Source organism: Neurospora hispaniola (genome assembly GCF_033458365.1).
Source record: "Neurospora hispaniola strain FGSC 10403 chromosome Unknown B0T23scaffold_6, whole genome shotgun sequence".
Taxonomy (NCBI): domain Eukaryota; kingdom Fungi; phylum Ascomycota; class Sordariomycetes; order Sordariales; family Sordariaceae; genus Neurospora; species Neurospora hispaniola.
In genome coordinates, this window is record NW_026944411.1 from 1,637,843 (window position 1) to 1,653,103 (window position 15,261).

At 52.4% G+C, this 15,261-nt stretch overlaps 7 protein-coding genes across 7 annotated transcripts; 2 read left to right on the top strand and 5 right to left on the bottom strand.

Annotated features, from left to right (window-relative positions):
* Nucleotides 1-437: 437 nt before the first annotated feature.
* Nucleotides 438-1,215, top strand: B0T23DRAFT_321017 (Phox domain-containing protein; the record flags this gene model as incomplete). The annotated part of the gene is made up of 3 exons (XM_062835204.1): nt 438-623; nt 767-1,088; nt 1,187-1,215. Coding segments are annotated over 3 exons (537 nt in total), but the record flags the coding sequence as incomplete, so codon positions are not given.
* Nucleotides 1,216-2,566: 1,351 nt separating this feature from the next.
* Nucleotides 2,567-4,183, bottom strand: B0T23DRAFT_193060 (mitochondrial carrier protein RIM2). Its single transcript, XM_062833246.1, has 2 exons — nt 3,796-4,183; nt 2,567-3,692 (listed from the first exon to the last, which is right to left on the bottom strand). Exons 1-2 carry the CDS (start codon nt 3,990-3,992, stop codon nt 2,735-2,737), a joined length of 1,155 nt encoding a protein of 384 aa, XP_062690806.1. The 5' UTR covers nt 3,993-4,183; the 3' UTR covers nt 2,567-2,734.
* An 812-nt stretch (nt 4,184-4,995) lies between these two features.
* B0T23DRAFT_193094 (uncharacterized protein) lies at nt 4,996-8,190 on the bottom strand. The gene is made up of 4 exons (XM_062833247.1): nt 8,068-8,190; nt 7,619-7,970; nt 7,071-7,551; nt 4,996-7,010 (listed from the first exon to the last, which is right to left on the bottom strand). Exons 2-4 carry the CDS (start codon nt 7,940-7,942, stop codon nt 5,245-5,247), a joined length of 2,571 nt encoding a protein of 856 aa, XP_062690807.1. The 5' UTR covers nt 7,943-7,970; nt 8,068-8,190; the 3' UTR covers nt 4,996-5,244.
* A 795-nt stretch (nt 8,191-8,985) lies between these two features.
* B0T23DRAFT_193116 (uncharacterized protein) lies at nt 8,986-9,885 on the bottom strand. Its single transcript, XM_062833248.1, has 2 exons — nt 9,837-9,885; nt 8,986-9,774 (listed from the first exon to the last, which is right to left on the bottom strand). The coding sequence occupies exon 2, from the start codon at nt 9,699-9,701 to the stop codon at nt 9,234-9,236; it is 468 nt and encodes a 155-aa protein (XP_062690808.1). The 5' UTR covers nt 9,702-9,774; nt 9,837-9,885; the 3' UTR covers nt 8,986-9,233.
* B0T23DRAFT_406364 (ARP2/3 complex 20 kDa subunit) lies at nt 9,825-10,577 on the bottom strand (the record flags this gene model as incomplete). Its single annotated transcript, XM_062839102.1, has 4 exons — nt 9,825-9,881; nt 9,938-10,063; nt 10,149-10,475; nt 10,575-10,577. 4 exons carry the CDS (start codon nt 10,575-10,577, stop codon nt 9,825-9,827), a joined length of 513 nt encoding a protein of 170 aa, XP_062690809.1.
* A 549-nt stretch (nt 10,578-11,126) lies between these two features.
* B0T23DRAFT_193155 (uncharacterized protein) lies at nt 11,127-13,400 on the top strand. The gene is made up of 2 exons (XM_062833249.1): nt 11,127-11,399; nt 11,477-13,400. The coding sequence occupies exons 1-2, from the start codon at nt 11,384-11,386 to the stop codon at nt 13,105-13,107; spliced, it is 1,647 nt and encodes a 548-aa protein (XP_062690810.1). The 5' UTR covers nt 11,127-11,383; the 3' UTR covers nt 13,108-13,400.
* Nucleotides 13,401-13,951: 551 nt separating this feature from the next.
* Nucleotides 13,952-14,699, bottom strand: B0T23DRAFT_406366 (uncharacterized protein; the record flags this gene model as incomplete). The annotated part of the gene is made up of 2 exons (XM_062839103.1): nt 13,952-14,071; nt 14,226-14,699. The coding sequence occupies 2 exons, from the start codon at nt 14,697-14,699 to the stop codon at nt 13,952-13,954; spliced, it is 594 nt and encodes a 197-aa protein (XP_062690811.1).
* Between the last annotated feature and the right edge of the window lie 562 nt (nt 14,700-15,261).

Genomic DNA, 15,261 nt, shown 5'->3' on the forward strand with positions numbered 1-15,261 from the left:
TCTATCTGGGCACACAGTCGATTTATCCGGCCCGGTGGTTACGGCTTCGTGAGCTCGTATTTCCAGCTGTAGCTTCCCCTCGTAACGTCGTTTTCCTCCAACTTCAATCGACAACCCCCACCTTCGTCTCTCCAAGTTGCATCATGTAAGTTCATCCACTTTCATCGACGCACGACGGCCAGATCCGTTGCGCCCAGGCTATCTTGTTTCCTCGTCCATCAAGACTATCAGCTACGCTGTCACACAAGCCCTCTTCTGACAAAGCAACAACTCCAGCGCCAACTACAGCAAGGAGATTCGAGCTGCTTCCCGTCATTTTAACCGGGAAACCAGCTCTTCGCGTCCAGTAATAACCACTAAACCAACGTCCTTCCCAAACCGCGAAAACGGCGTCCTCCAGCGACTTGGGGTCCGCGGCCGGTGGTGCGCGCGCTACCTCTCCCACCTCGCCAACGTCGCCCACTAGCCCGGTCAGCCCAACGGGGTCTCAGTCAGATAAAGCAAAGGCGGCGGCGGCGGCGGCTGCCCGTCTGCACCGGCCCATCATGCAGTCTCTACCGGACACGCGACAACAGTCGTTTGATGAGATTTACGGTCCGCCCGAGAACTTCTTGGAGATCGAGGTTAGTCTTCACCCCGTCGCCCGTGGGCTCGCTCTGTCACAGAGCCGGCCTGGTCACCCTAGTCGGAGTCGGATGTCCATTCTCGACGACTATTCCCAATGCCCCGGAGACCTGACCTCACTGACATGTTCACCCACGAATAGGTCCGCAACCCCCGAACCCACGGTATCGGCCGCCACATGTACACCGACTACGAGATTGTATGTCGCACCAACATCCCCGCCTTCAAGCTGCGGCAGTCGACAGTACGCCGCCGCTATTCGGACTTTGAGTACTTCCGCGACATCCTGGAGCGGGAGAGCGCCCGCGTGACCATTCCCCCGCTTCCCGGCAAGGTGTTCACCAACCGGTTTAGCGACGACGTGATCGAGGGCCGCAGGGCGGGTTTAGAGAAGTTCCTCAAGATCGTCGTGGGGCACCCGCTGTTGCAAACGGGGAGTAAAGTCCTAGCTGCTTTTGTGCAGGGTGAGTTTTTGTTTCCTTCCCGTTTCTTTCTTCTCCAGACTGATCGATCGCGAACCTGACTAACACCGAAACCTCTCCCTTCTATCCCAAAATAACAGACCCCAACTGGGATCGTAACGCATGGTGACTCCTCTTCCGCGAAAGCTGGGGAGTGGGAACCCCGCGCCTGCGCTTGGGCAGCGCCCCTTCGTCTATATCGTCCACCTCCACATCAACCTTATCTTCTGCCTTTTCTTCTTCGTTAGCCAGTAATAACCATAGCGTTGTTGTCCTCCACAATACCAATACTAGTAACTATACCACATCATCGTCATCATCATCGCCGCAACAATCGCAACGGGGTCACCAGTCACAATCGACGATGCGAACGCCGAGAAAACTGCGCAAACGTCCTCCGCGGGGTTACGCCGAGACGCAAGCTTTGTATAAGCTGGCGGTGGGTGATGGTGGCGAGGAGTCGTGATCACGGCGATGGATGACAGTTTGCCGAAGTTTGCCCGGAAGTGAACAAGGTTGAAATGAAGGGCGTTTTCCGTGTTTGTGTTTGTGAGTAACATGAGCTGGGCGGACAGGAAGAATGGGCGGGCCATCGATGGAGAGAGATGTTCAAAAGTTTGTCTGTCGATTTACTGTCTGAGAGTGTACATGTATTTTAGGTCAGCGACATCATGGAAGGCGTTGATGATGCCAGCCGTTGCGAATAAATATCCTCGGTTCTATTTCAGTGCCTTGACTAGAAGTACAACGCACAGCCTAATCGCAAAACACGGCCGAACATGGAAACGATGATGGTCGAAATATCCCGGATTCAAGTCACTTTATGTCTATTTCCTATAATGCCTGGTTGTTTTCCGCTGTTCCTTTTGTTTTCCCACAGATATCCGCACCGAGTGAAGCCCTTGGTATGTACCATCACGTAGCCCACCTCAGGCTCCTAATAGCTGAGCTTCCTTGCTTGCACCTTCCACTTCTTGCTTGCTTGATCCCCGACCCATTGACCGGCACGAAACCTCCAAGCCAGCTCTAATCATTGCGCTCCTCTCCATTTCACTTTCCGCTCTAACACTATCGTACACTGGAAATTTGTTCCTCCGCTGCTGATCTCTCTCCCCTGCTGATGCCTGGACTGCTTTGCTGTTTGTTGGAATGAAAAGAAAAATCATGAAGAAAAAAAAAACAAGGAGTGGGGGGTTTATATTGGGAACCGCGGTTAACCCGGCATCCGTGTACGAAACCCACACAAAGCACCTGCTGCTTCTGAACAATGGCTGAGCAAGCAAGTAGGTTAAGGGTGTCTTGGAAAGGTTCATTCACCCATGGCTGTTCCTTGCGTTGTAGTTGTTGTGATTGCTGGGCACAAGCAGGAAGCGGATAGAGGAGATGGTTCGTCGTTGCGGACGCTTACACCTTGAAGCGCCCTCGTGAAAGGTAAAATAATCATACGTGGCTGGCCAAGGTCTGAGGAGTTGAGATGGATGTACCTCGTGTTCGTTCTCTGTCCAAATGTTGGGGATAAGTATAAAGGGTGGGACAGAGGGTAAAGGGGGGTCTGTTTCCCTATTTGTCTTGGTTCGGTAATGTCCGTCCGGCCGTCTCAATCCGGGATTGAATTGTTGTGATCCCGCATCATCGTTGGGTTTTTTTTTTCATGACGGGGTACCAAGAAGCCTGAGGATGGCTTCGTACATGCCGAACATGATGGCGGCGCTGGGCACCGTCCGGAGCATATGCGGCGTCATACCACCATACAGACCGGCCATACCCTCCTCCTTGAAGACGAGCTTAAAGCACTGAATCAGGCCCGTATATTTGGGCTTGCCGCCGTCCATGGGTGCCTGTCGTAGACGGGTGCGGGCGACCTCATGGGGGTATGTGAGGATGGCGGCGACAAGCTTCGCGCCGCCCGCAGCGCCCGCATTGCCCGTCCAGTTGACCGCGTGGTCCCACCAAGTCTTTTGGCGCCCGCTCTGCACAATCTTCTCCTCCCGCAACGCCAGCGCCGTCTTCATGCGCTCGTATAGCACCCACTGCAGCGTCGACTCGGCCACGCCCAAGTAGCTCGCGCTCATGCCCTTGTACAGGCCTCGGAGCCCTTCGTTGCGCAGGATCTGCCGGATGCAGTCGTAGCTGTTCTGGTACTGCCGCCTCGTCACGCCTCCGCTCTCGGCCGCCACGTTCTTGTCCAGCTGCAGCCGCGTCTTGACCATCCATATCGGGTTCGTCGCGGTGCTGGTCACGATACCCGCCAGCACGCCCGCGCTGAGGTGCACCCATGTGCCTTCCTGTCCGTTGTTGAAGTACTTGGCGATCAGCCGCTTGCCGTTGCCGTAGGTGAAGAAGTTGATGGAGCGCGCGGGCACGACGCCGACGAGATTGGGGCCGAGGCCCTTGAACAGGGCGCGGGGGCCTTCTTGCCGGTAGACAGCCGACAAAATCTGGCCGGTCTCGCTAAAGTGGTACCAGGCGGCGCGAATCGGGTTGAGGGGCACTCCTACGTGCGATTGTCGCGAGGCTCGGAGTTGTGCTTGGTAGAAGTCGGACTGGAGTCGCGTCTTGAGAACGTCTAACGGGGCGGTTAAGGCTGCGGCTGTCATACCACCGATTCTGTTATGTGCGCGAGAGCGCAAAAGTGTTAAGCTCAGCGCTCTTCTTGGCTGACGGGGGCGCAAGTGGCTTCCCGTCTGTGGAAGGAATTGTTGTTGCTTACCCTCCTGCGACAAAGTGCGCCCATGATTTTGCAAAGGGGGTTGCCTCGATCTTGTCTGGCCGTACTAACGGATCGGCTTGGTGTGACTCTGGTACTATATCGCCTGTTTCGCGGGATACGACCAGCGGAATGTGGTCGCCTTTGTAATGCTGGTCGGAGGGACCGGGTACCCTCCTGGTGGCCGGCAGTGACTCCATTGTGAAGTAATTCTTCTTGACGACGGATGTCCTCTCCTCTCTGTCGATGGATTCAGTAATCACCCAGAACAAGTCTGGCGATCAGAGTGCGGATTGGGGGGGTGTTGTGTACGTTTGTCCGAAGTGGCTCGACTTTGGCCGTAAAGGTAGCAAAATCGTTATCAGCGATAATCGTTCGCCCGACTTTTTTTTTTTTTTGCCAGTCGGGTGCCATTCACAGGCAGGTAGTCCCACATCATCCCTGTGCGGTTAAAATCCGGCCCTGACCTGACTAGTGCCAGGGATCAGCGGGTGTCGTCATCATCCCAATCGGCAGGCCCACCAGTTTCCTTATTAGGCAATCAGAAAACAGCAAGGGGTAAAAAGGGGTTTGTTTGCTTTCCAGACCCTCTACAGTCCGATGCAGGTTTGTTTGTTCGCTTGGTACACTAGGTAGGTACTTCTGGTGGTATATACTAGACGAAATCAATCCCGAATAGTCCCAAAGCTTACAAGGATGAGTTAAAATGGCTGAATACGAAATATAAAGGCATTAACAGTAATTGACATAGAGGTAACATATTGAATACCAGGAATGGCGTTTCCAGGGTAATAACACGCGTTACTTAGAGGTAGCTATGAAGACGTATAGGAAAGTTGACACGAAGTCTCGAGCTGACAAACAGACCAGTTTTTATTGTACAATATATGTACTTCACGCTCATGATATGATTGTTTGCGGGCTCACAGACCACAGGAACACACATTCTTGACATACCATTTTCTATCTGACGTTCTAAAATACAAACCAACTCTTCCTGGCGACCTCACCATTAACAACGCTGTGCAGTAAACTCACAGTGATGTGCAGCTGTACCCTCGAATGAGCAGCAGAATTAGTGGTGATAGAGAAGGGAATAAGAACGAAATGATGCGCATATCGCCATAGCGATGTTGGGTATCTCAATGCTCATTGACGGAAATCGGATGAGGAACAAAAGACCCAATGACAGGTACGCCAGTGATCCCAATGCAGATGTGCAAGTATGAAGCCCAATTGATGGTTTCCCTTCATGTCCACCGATATTCCGCGTAACTTCGTCCTGGTATGAATATCTGATTGATGGTGGCATTACTGATAAAGGTGGTAAAGTCGATGATGCTGCAATCCTTTCAATGTTGAATGTGGCTGAAAATAGGATGCGGAACAATGATCAGGGATGGTACCAATAAATACTCCTCGTCATTGTCTCCTTGGCCTGACCACTAAAGCCTAAGCAGCCATAAGCTTCTTGACCCTGCCGTTGTCTGCGTGTTGATAGCCATAACAAAGGGCCCGTTTGAGGCAATTCTCGATAGCTGCCAATTCCATCTCCATCGCCTGCTTTAGAGTCATGTTATCGTACTCATCGCCAGCAGGGAAGCCGATCTCGTGCCAAAGAAAGCCAAAGTAGCCGTTGCTGTTCATCTTGGTGGCCTTGCTCAGAATCTCAGATCTCTCACTGACAGGCTTGAGATTGACAAAGCGAGTGGTCTCCTCGCGGATGATGGCAATATACCACTCGAGAACATCCAACGGGACTCCTGGCTTCGGGCAAACCGACAGCTGATGGGTCCAGAGATCGGGGAACCTAGGTTGGTTGAACTCTCGCTGCTTCATTTCACCCATGCCAGCGGTGAAGGCAATGTTATCCTTTTGAAGGACGCTGAAGCCAGGGCATAGCATGGCTGTGTTGACCAGACGCTTGAGAAGAAGTTGATTGAGAGCGATGTGGCTATCATGGTCGCGGCGCTGGGTGGTGTTGCGAAGCAGCTCGATGAGACGAATCGTGGCATTGTATACGGCCCAGCGTTGGTGAATCGTGATGCAATCTGACTTTTGCCAGGGCAGCTTCCTGATCGTAGAGATCATGCACTCGTAAGGACGCTGGGGGCAGCTTTTTGTATACTGAGCACGCTGTGGCATCTCAACAAGCTTGACCAGCATAGCCATCTCCTCGATCATAATAAAGCCTTTAAAGGTCTTCCAGGGCTTTGCCTCAACTGGAGATTCGATTATCGGTTCTGCGCCTCTCCAGGTCACGCCGGAAGCCAAAGGAAAGAGGTCCTTCATCATACTGGCCTGGCCCGACAACTCCACATCAACGGGGCGATCAGCAATACGAGAAGGACGGTTTGTCCGTTCAGCAGCTTGGTTCAAGCGTTGGACAGCTCTGATAGCATCATCTTGAGTGCAAAACTCAATGTATGCATCCTGTGTCTTGCCATTGATTCGCTCCATGATGACGTGCACGGATTCTTCAGTCAGTAGTTTGGCGTTCCGACCAAGGAGTGCCTTGATCTCTTGATGAGTGGTCGTATAAGGAAGATTGGTAATCTTAACAACTCCGGCATCCGAAGCTGAAGCTTGCGAACAGCTCTCAATGAAAGGAAAGTTGTCAGGATGCAAAGCTACCTCTGCGGTAGGGAGACCATACGGACCAAGGACGGTGAGCCTGTTCAGCTGCTCTGAGCGTACAGCTCGCACTTCTGAAGGGGGAGGGCCAGAAAGGGGCATATGTGGCATGACCGCATAGTTCTCGTTCGGGGTTTCATACCCTGAATGGCGGTTAGGAACTCTGACAATAGCACGCTCATCGTTGCCCGCCGGAGAGAACGGATCAATCCCGGAGCCGGTGACGATACCGGCTTGAGTACCGTGGGTGTTCGGGGCATGAGCAGTATCAATCATGAACGGAGGCGGGGGTTGAGAGGGAAGTGAACCTGCGCGGGGTGCAAAATTTCGGGGTTCGGTTTGATTAAAAATCTCCTTCGTGTGCGAAGGGGTCTTTGTAGCTTGAGACTGGCCCAGGTCGGTCTGCGGGTCATTTACAGTCTGGTTGTGTTCAGTCCTGGAAGCATCGCCGGTCTGCTGGCCGCCCTGAGGCTGCATATTGGAGCCTGGACCTCCAAACATTGGGCCGTAGGCGTAGTAGAGCTGGCCAGGCGCCAAGCGAGTGACACCCACGACTGGCTGGGCATTGGGCGATTGCGCAAATGCTAGAGGACCATTGGACCCATTAGTTGGAATGTATGAACGGTGGGAAAGGGGTGTCAGACCATTGGGGTCGGTGACTGGGGCCATCTGATGTTGAGGATAAGGGAGGCCCATGGGCGCATATCCAGTCTGACCAGCGGGTGAACTGATACCGAGGTGGCCGCCAGACCCGTTAGGCACGAAGCCCTGACCAGTCTGGAGTTGAGAGATACCCATGTGCTGGTAAATGATGCCTGCCTGCTGATTATCGATGCCATGGTTGTTTGATGACGGCCAAACAGGTTGACCTCCTGCCATTACCTCGTTCGTTGGATTAGGTGATATGTCATTGCTCATGGCTGGGCTAGGTTGACCTTGTTGAAAAGATTGCGTTGCTTGAGGATACTGAACCATGTAGGCCATCGAAGCTTGATGGTCAAGAGGGGCAACTCCAGCGGTAGTAGAAGTTCCTTGTTGACAGCTTTGGGTGTGGCTTGGGGTAGACCCGTTCTGCTCGCGTCCGTGGTTTCCATTGCTGCCGTTTTGATCGAACGCACCAGTACGCTTGTGATGGAAGTTAGTGAAACCGATCAGACAGACATACACCAAGATGTTTCTTTTGGATCCATACCTTCTTATCCTTTCTTCGCAAACCTTTGGGAAAATTCGTGCTGGAAGCATTCCCGTTCTTCCTTTGCACAACGCTTGCCTTGGGGGTAACATCGACATCTTGAGCCATAACAGCATTCGGAGACTGGACAGGCTGGACAGGGAAATCCTCTTGCGAGTCGTCATCCAACAGTGACACGCCACCATGGCCCTCGTGGTCCTCGGAATCAACAGACTGGATCGACGAGTTCACCATATTGTGGCGGCCCTTTTCAAGCATTTTGGAAACGGCATTTCGGGCCATGCTCGACGGCTTGGGCATCATGCGTTTGATGTCCGCCATCATGTAATTCACTTGGCCGTGTCGCTAAGATCTATGTGGCAGGACGGTTGGTTAGCGGTCAGGAAGGAGGATGGGATATAAGGAATACTTGAAGCGCATTTGATATGGAGGTTAACTGATGCACATACCAGTAGCGGTACCTCTAGGCGCACACGAAACGACAGCAAGTCTCCTAAATAATTGTTATGGCAGGTGACGGATGGTGGTTGCGATGATAGAAAGTTGGCTGCTCAACTGTGCTCAGTTTCGGTGCGCGGGGTCGATCGAGGTATGCAAGAGGGTGGAATGCCTGGCGAAATAATATGGTCGATATGAGCAAACGAACTTGTAGGGTCCAATATCCAGCGCAAGTTATTTGGTCGGAGTAAGACAGTTACAACTTCCAGTATTGCGCCCAGTGTCTATGCTGATAAATATGTATCGCTTTCCAGAAGTGGAACAGGGCAGTCGAGAAAAGGTTGAACGCAAAAGCCTTGCGCGGATCTACCACTGCCTGCCAGCTGCGTTTGCTTTCGCCCGTCACCAGGAGTTCAGACGAAGACCCTAGGTGTGGATGTGTCGAGGTTAGATACCAAGCCTTGTCTGTAAACCTGGAAATCTAACGAAATCCAAGGCGGTCTTACCTTCACCTCCGGTGGCAGAATCCAGATCCCCAGAAGGCGCGGTGATGACAGGCAGTAGAAAGTTCCAAGGGTCAGTGAATCTCGTTGGTCGTCGATGAAGGACCTGCTGCGGGTGTTGGATGGAAGTTAGAAACGAATCAACAGAACTTTAGCATAGAGGTCGCCGAAAGATTTCAAAAGATTGAATATGGTGAGCCTTGGCTATGTCAAGTGAAGGGGAAGAGTGACATGTGTCTGCCTATTGTTTTGCTTGTCAATTCAAGTCACGATGCGGTTTGAAGTGGATAACTGACAATAAGCTGAGACTAGGTTGATTTCCTATTTCGATCTGGTCCATCAGTCGACTTCTGTTCAGTTGTTATTGTTCAAGGGCGCCATACATTACCATACTACCGCATGTGTTCTCTCAGGACAAGGTTGGGTGAGCCAAATCTTGTTCATTAACAAGAACTCCCCATTCAACAAGAGGCCTTTGTCAGCTGCCAACCGTCAGGAAAACTAGTAGCTTATGATCAGTTGCACAGCACACTCCTCACGCGCTCCCTACCGGTGCGTCTTCCGGATGCCTTTGAGGGACGGTGAACTTAACTGTCTTTGTAACAGCTTGAACCGGTTGATTGCCCATTTCCTTTGCGTGCCATGAACGAGTGTTTGGAGAGTGTAGACACATATTATGATGTCCCAACCGCAAAGATATTGCCACACTTCGATGTTCGCAATCCAGTTGCCTTCACGCATTCCCAGCACAGGGTCATCAACAACTGTCTTCCACCCAAAGCAGAGAGGCAGGAGCAAATGGCATGTAAGGGGCGATTTGTCATGAACATGTGGGAGATGTCCACGATGCCAAACTGGAGGTGAATGCACCCAGCACATACCAAGGCAAATTGACCGAGAAAGCCAATCAGCACTTCAAAGGGTAGACCGAAGAGGGAATCGCGAGAGATGTGTGGTAGCGAGAATGAATTTTGAAAATTGTGCCCGCGTGGACGAATCTGATTATGCACAAGTTGGCAATTCCGACCGTAGAGGTGTGTCGGTAGAGGATTATTATTTGGTACCATGGCATCTGGGTGCACTCGTAATTTCATTGTGTTTCTCTTTGCCTCCCAAAAGCGCCATCCACATGCGTGCAACATGATTTCACGTCGGGAAAATCCCGGAAACAGCAAACGCAACACCAGTGATCTCCAGAATACTCGCTTAGTCGAACTGTTGGGGCGAGGGTTGTTAGCATAGCCACCCATTGTGAGGGCTGGTTTTCAAGGGCTTACTGGTGTCAAGAAGGACTCGGCAACGAAACGCGCCCGCGCATTTAGCTAAGAAAAGTGTCAGTTCTGTGAGCTCATAAATGTGGCAGACATGATCGACATACAAAGAGCTTCATTTCAGAAATCTCCTTGTCAACCTCCTCCATAAACTGGATGATGAAGTCCACCAGCTTATGCTTGAGCATCTCCTCTGTATGGAAGTTGGTGATCAGGAAGGAGATGTCGTAGCCCTGTAAGCACGAACGCACAGTTGTCAGTTCCACGTAGTCCTGAGCATCATGGTGGTTCGTTCGTAGATCCCGGGGCATCGCGCACCTTGATGGGCTTTCTTCTGAGAATGAAGAAGGACTCGGCTCTCTGTGTCAAGAACCGGGTGAACTTGTGTACCAGGATGTGCTCGATCTCGTCGGCCTGCTTGATCTTGATGCTAATGCGTATACTGTTGATACTGGGCTCGATGAGGACTCGCTCGTTCTCGTTACGCGCAATCGTCAGGGGTGTAAGCAGCACTTCAGGGGAAGTTCGGGCTTCGACCTCGGGGACATTGTGCCGTTCGGCGGTCTGGGACGCAAAGTTGGAGAGACAGAGGGCGGCCGTCAAACTGCTCCGGACAGCCTGGAGGTAGGGACGTAGTGATTGCGACTGTGGGTTGGGCGTGTGTGAGCAGATAGACTAACAACGTAGGAATAGCCGGGGCAGCGGTCAAGTCAGCGTCGATGCGCGCGGGCGCTACATGCTCACCATTGTGCTTTTCCGAGCTGCGCGACCAGTTCCCTCCGGTGATGGTTGATGTCCGACCAGTTAAAGCAATGATATACAGGTGGTCCGTTTCGTAGAGTTGTGTTGTGGTGGTAAAGCTCGTCGCCGTTGTCGCCGGCGTTGGTTTGGATGTCGGGTGGTGCACCAGTCTGGTATGGTCCCGTCTCGAGGTTCCCGCAAGGTGACGCCTGACATGGCCCGCCCAAATGGAGCTAAGAAGTGCTCCCGTGCGGTACCTGTACACTACGTAGGTACCTGTAGGCTGTAGCTGCTTCCGGGCCACTTCAGGGCAGGGGCAGGTCTGGCATCGCCCAGCTCCAGCCTGGAGACGGGGCTTGGTGGGTAGCCCAGGTGAGGTGGTCCGGAGAAAGCCAGGTGGATAGTGTGGGTAAGGTGGGGTATATTCAGACCATCTGAGTGGGCCGCATCACAGTTGTCCACTCAGGCCCGATGCCAAGGGACATCCATAGGTGGCTTGTTGCATTTCCTGCGTTAGATGCATAAGCTAGGTATCTGTAAGCTCGTCCAGGCACGGCCAGCTACGCAATCCCGCCCCTGCGCCAGCCCCGCGCTGTCCCGTCTTCTGTCACCTTCGACAACTTTCAAATCACCAAGCTTGTGGAAGTTGCCTCCGGATCTGCCTTCCAATATATCAAAATCAACGTTGCTGACGAGGAGGCCCTTAACTTCTTCCGTCTTACCGTTTGTCCACATCTGCTCTTTTTGACTACAGCTTCCACAAGCACCACGCTCCATCTAAGATCTAGGACAACAACGACAACAACACAAACATGTCGACAATCAACGGTATGCTTCTTACCCTTTCGACCTTTCACTGCACAAACAGCGACTTTCCTTCGGGCTGTATGACTAACTCTATCTAGTGGTGGTGAAACACCAAGGAAAGAAATACGACGTGGATGTCGATACCTCCGCGACCGGCGAAGTCTTCAAGTACCAGCTTTACAGCCTGACTGGCGTTGAACCCGACCGGCAAAAAGTGCTCCTTAAGGGCAGCCAACTCAAAGATGATACCGATATGAGCAAGGTGGGCCTGAATCCCGGCCAGATGATCATGATGATGGGAACGCCAGGTGAGGGTGGAGGCGCAATCGTCCGACCAACCGAGAAGGTCAAGTTCGTCGAGGACATGACGGAGGCCGAAGCAGCACAACAAGCGGGAGCGACTCCGGCCGGTCTTCAAAACTTCGGCAACACCTGCTACCTCAACTCGACGCTTCAAGTTCTCCGCTCCATTCCTGAGCTTAACGACGCTCTCAAGTCATACAAGGGTGAACAATCAATGCTGGACCCTACGTCGCAGCTCCGGAACCTCTACGATATGATGTCGAAAACACAGGAGGGCATTCCTCCGCTCGCATTTTTGAATGCTCTTCGTGTCGCCTTCCCCCAGTTTGCTGAGAGGGAAAGAGACGGCCACGGTTATGCCCAGCAGGATGCGGAAGAAGCTTGGTCGCAAATCCTAACCCAACTCAAGCAAAAACTCAAGATTTCGGAGGGTGACGCCGCCAGAGACGCATCCTTTATCGACAAGTACATGGGCCTTGAACTCACCAGCGTCCTCGAGTGTGACGAGCCCGGCGCCAAGGAAGCCGGAGAGGAACCAAAGACCTCGAAGGAGCGTCTCCTCAAGCTCAACTGCCATATCGATGGTCAGACCAATCATCTCAGGGATGGAATTGTCAATGGTTTGGTGGAAAAGCTCGAGAAGAAGTCAGAGGTTCTGGACAGGGAAGCGACGTACACTAAGCGTTCTCAGATCTCCCGGCTACCCAAGTATCTAACCGTGCACTTCATGCGATTCTTCTGGAAACGCGAGGTTCAGAAGAAGGCCAAGATTATGCGCAAGGTCACATTCCCCCACGAGCTTGATGTGGTCGAGTTCTGCACGGATGAGCTTAGGAAGGCTCTCATTCCCGTCAGGGACAAGGTCCGCGAGGTGCGCAAGGAGGAGCATGATATCGAAAGAGCACGCAAGCGCAGAAAGATGAACCCCATTGACGGCGAAAACGCTCAAGGATCCCAACCTCCGTCATCAAAGGACAAGAAGAAGGACGAGAAGAAGCCTACTGGCGGTGACGTGGAGATGATCACAGAGGAGACCTTCAAGACAGACGCCGAGTTCGAGGCCGAGAAGCAAGCTGAAGTACTCGCTGCCAAGAAGGAGCTTTACACTTTGATCAACCAAGATCTTCTCAAGGACGAAGGTGCCAACCAGTCCGGACTGTATGAACTTCGCGGTGTGATTACCCATCAGGGCGCCAGCGCTGACAGCGGTCATTATACGGCCTACGTCAAGAAGACAGGGATTAAGGATCCTGTCACTGGCAAGGTCGGTGAGGAGGATGGCAAGTGGTGGTGGTTCAACGATGACAAAGTCTCTGAGGTGGAAGCGGAAAAGATCACTGCCCTGGCTGGCGGTGGAGAGTCACACTCAGCCCTGATCTTGCTCTACCGCGCGATTCCCCTTCCCAGTGCCGACGGAACCCAGTAGGGCACATCACAGCCTTTGCTGATTCGGCGCTAGGAAACTTCGGATTAGGTTTTCATGCTAGCGAGACGGAGTTGCAGTAATGATATCTAGGTAGTATAAGCTTCGCCATTGCTTCATGAGCGTGATGCAAATCAGTCTTCATTTGTCTATATTATAATTGGTGTCCGCGCGCGAGAAATGTAAGACTGGTTTGTGCTTGCCCTCGTCTACACGGTGATCAGAATTCCACGTGCTTGTGCAAAGCCAAGCTTGAGTTGCAGGGGAAAATGTCTATCGCTGCGCATTAGGCTCGGGTCGGTGCTGTGTTTCCCTCGTTGAGCTTCTTCGTTCCGTTCCAGCCGTCGTACCTATATCCAACTCCCCACGACAACCAGCTTTGAATCAGGGACTTACCTTGTGATGCAGACACCGACCGTCGCCTTATCACGCCGGTTCCTCCACATGATACGGGCATCAACACATAGGTAAGACTATGGTAACTACGACCGGCCCTTCCTTCCCACGATACTGGCTCGTTCGTGGATCAAGCAGGCCCCCGGAATGCCGTGGCGAATGAAAAGGGTTCAAGAGGGACACTCATATCCCTCTATATCCTCTCAGTCGTGTCGCCGGTCCAACTCGCCCCCCATGCCGGCAATTTCATTGCCATTCCCCCTTTCAACGCCGACATAAAGCCCCACTCGACCAGATTTCGGGACGCCGAGGACGAGAGGGGTGATCCCCTCAACTTCCACGTAAACCCAACAAGCTTCACGTCCCCTCCCATGTACACCACACCCACTGTACTTCTGCCTTCGTTCTCCTTCTCGCTTGTCGTCATTGGAGTTGTCTAAAACGGCGGATGTTATCTCCTCGGCGTCGCCACCGCACCGCTCTTCACTTTCTCCTCCTTCTCCTTCTCCAGTCTCATGCGCTCCCTCACATCGGCCAGCTTCTGCTCAATCTCAATCTTGGTTTTGAACAGCTGGGCGCGGCGGTTGACAAGCATTTCAATTTTATCATCGGCGGTGGCTTCTTGAATTTTTTGCTTTTCCTTGTGTTTTGTTTCCCTAGGGTTAGTTTATTGGTCGTCATTGATTAGAACGGGAAGAAGTCAAGAATAAAAAAAAAAAAAATACCTGATTCCATTCCTTCTGCGTCTTAAGACCTGCGCCGTAAATGGTTCCAGTTACAGTCACCGCCGTAAAGGCTACTGTCCAGACGGCGGCCTTCCATTTGGGGAAGGGGCGGGATTGTTGATGTGGCGCTTCTTCTTGTCCTTTTCCTTGTTGTTGTCCTCTTCCTGCTCCACCTCCTCCTGATCCTCCCGGTGGTGATGGGGCTCCTCTTGATGAACCCCCCGCTGTCAATACCGTTGTTGGGGAAAGTGGGGATGATGATGATGATGATGACGATGCTGGAGTCGTTGTGATCGCTGGCGGAGGCGATTGTGATAGAGGGTTCGAAGCTTTGACTCCTGTTGGCTTCGCTGCTACTGTTGGCGATGCCGGCGCCGATTGCAGTGGTGAGTGCTTCGAAGCGGTCGCTTTTGCTATTTTTGCGGTCTTGTTGAGCGCTGAAGCGGCGACTCTTTTTACTGGTCCGGTGGCCATGGTGGATGAGGTGTTATCCCCGAGGATTCAGAAGATATTAAGCTCAGAGAATGGCTAGGTGTCGTATTGAGGGTTGTTATGCTAGCTGCTGTCTTGCCTCCGATCTTGTGGGTTGAATTGAGGTCGTCGAAAGGTGAAAATAGGTGGAATGTTGCATAGCTTGCTCTAGCTTGTCTCGCTCGTCTGTTCGGCCCAAGAACCGACCTCGGTTTAACCTACCCCGCCTACCCGGTACTTCAAGCTTGACTAAAAGATCGAATATCGTCTTTTGAGACTACTTTTGCACGCCACGAACGTCACGATTCTGCTTCAGTTAATGGAAGTGATAACTTTCGGATATCGTGTAAGTGATGATACACATAAAGGATTCCACTTATCATCTCAATAGCAATTGGGGTAACCCTTGTCAGGTACAGAACTCCAGACAGGTCCCGTACTGTAGACTTAGAACGGGCCTTGCCAGCAGTTGCCGCTGTGACCAGCTGCCCGTCATAGGTTGCCCTGGCTATAGGCTTGTGTTGTGCAGCGCGAACCGAAGGTTGTACGGCAAGTAATACCTCTA

Coding starts and splice junctions, on each gene's coding strand:
- B0T23DRAFT_193094 (XM_062833247.1), bottom strand. CDS start 7,942: ATGATGGCGGACATCAAACGCATGATGCCCAAGCCGTCGAGCATGGCC. Junction 7,552..7,618: donor TGCGAAGAAAGGATAAGAAG/GTATGGATCCAA, acceptor TTCCATCACAAG/CGTACTGGTGCGTTCGATCA. Junction 7,011..7,070: donor CCCAGTCACCGACCCCAATG/GTCTGACACCCC, acceptor ATGGTCCTCTAG/CATTTGCGCAATCGCCCAAT.
- B0T23DRAFT_193116 (XM_062833248.1), bottom strand. CDS start 9,701: ATGTTGCACGCATGTGGATGGCGCTTTTGGGAGGCAAAGAGAAACACA.
- B0T23DRAFT_193060 (XM_062833246.1), bottom strand. CDS start 3,992: ATGGAGTCACTGCCGGCCACCAGGAGGGTACCCGGTCCCTCCGACCAG. Junction 3,693..3,795: donor GCGCACTTTGTCGCAGGAGG/GTAAGCAACAAC, acceptor CGCACATAACAG/AATCGGTGGTATGACAGCCG.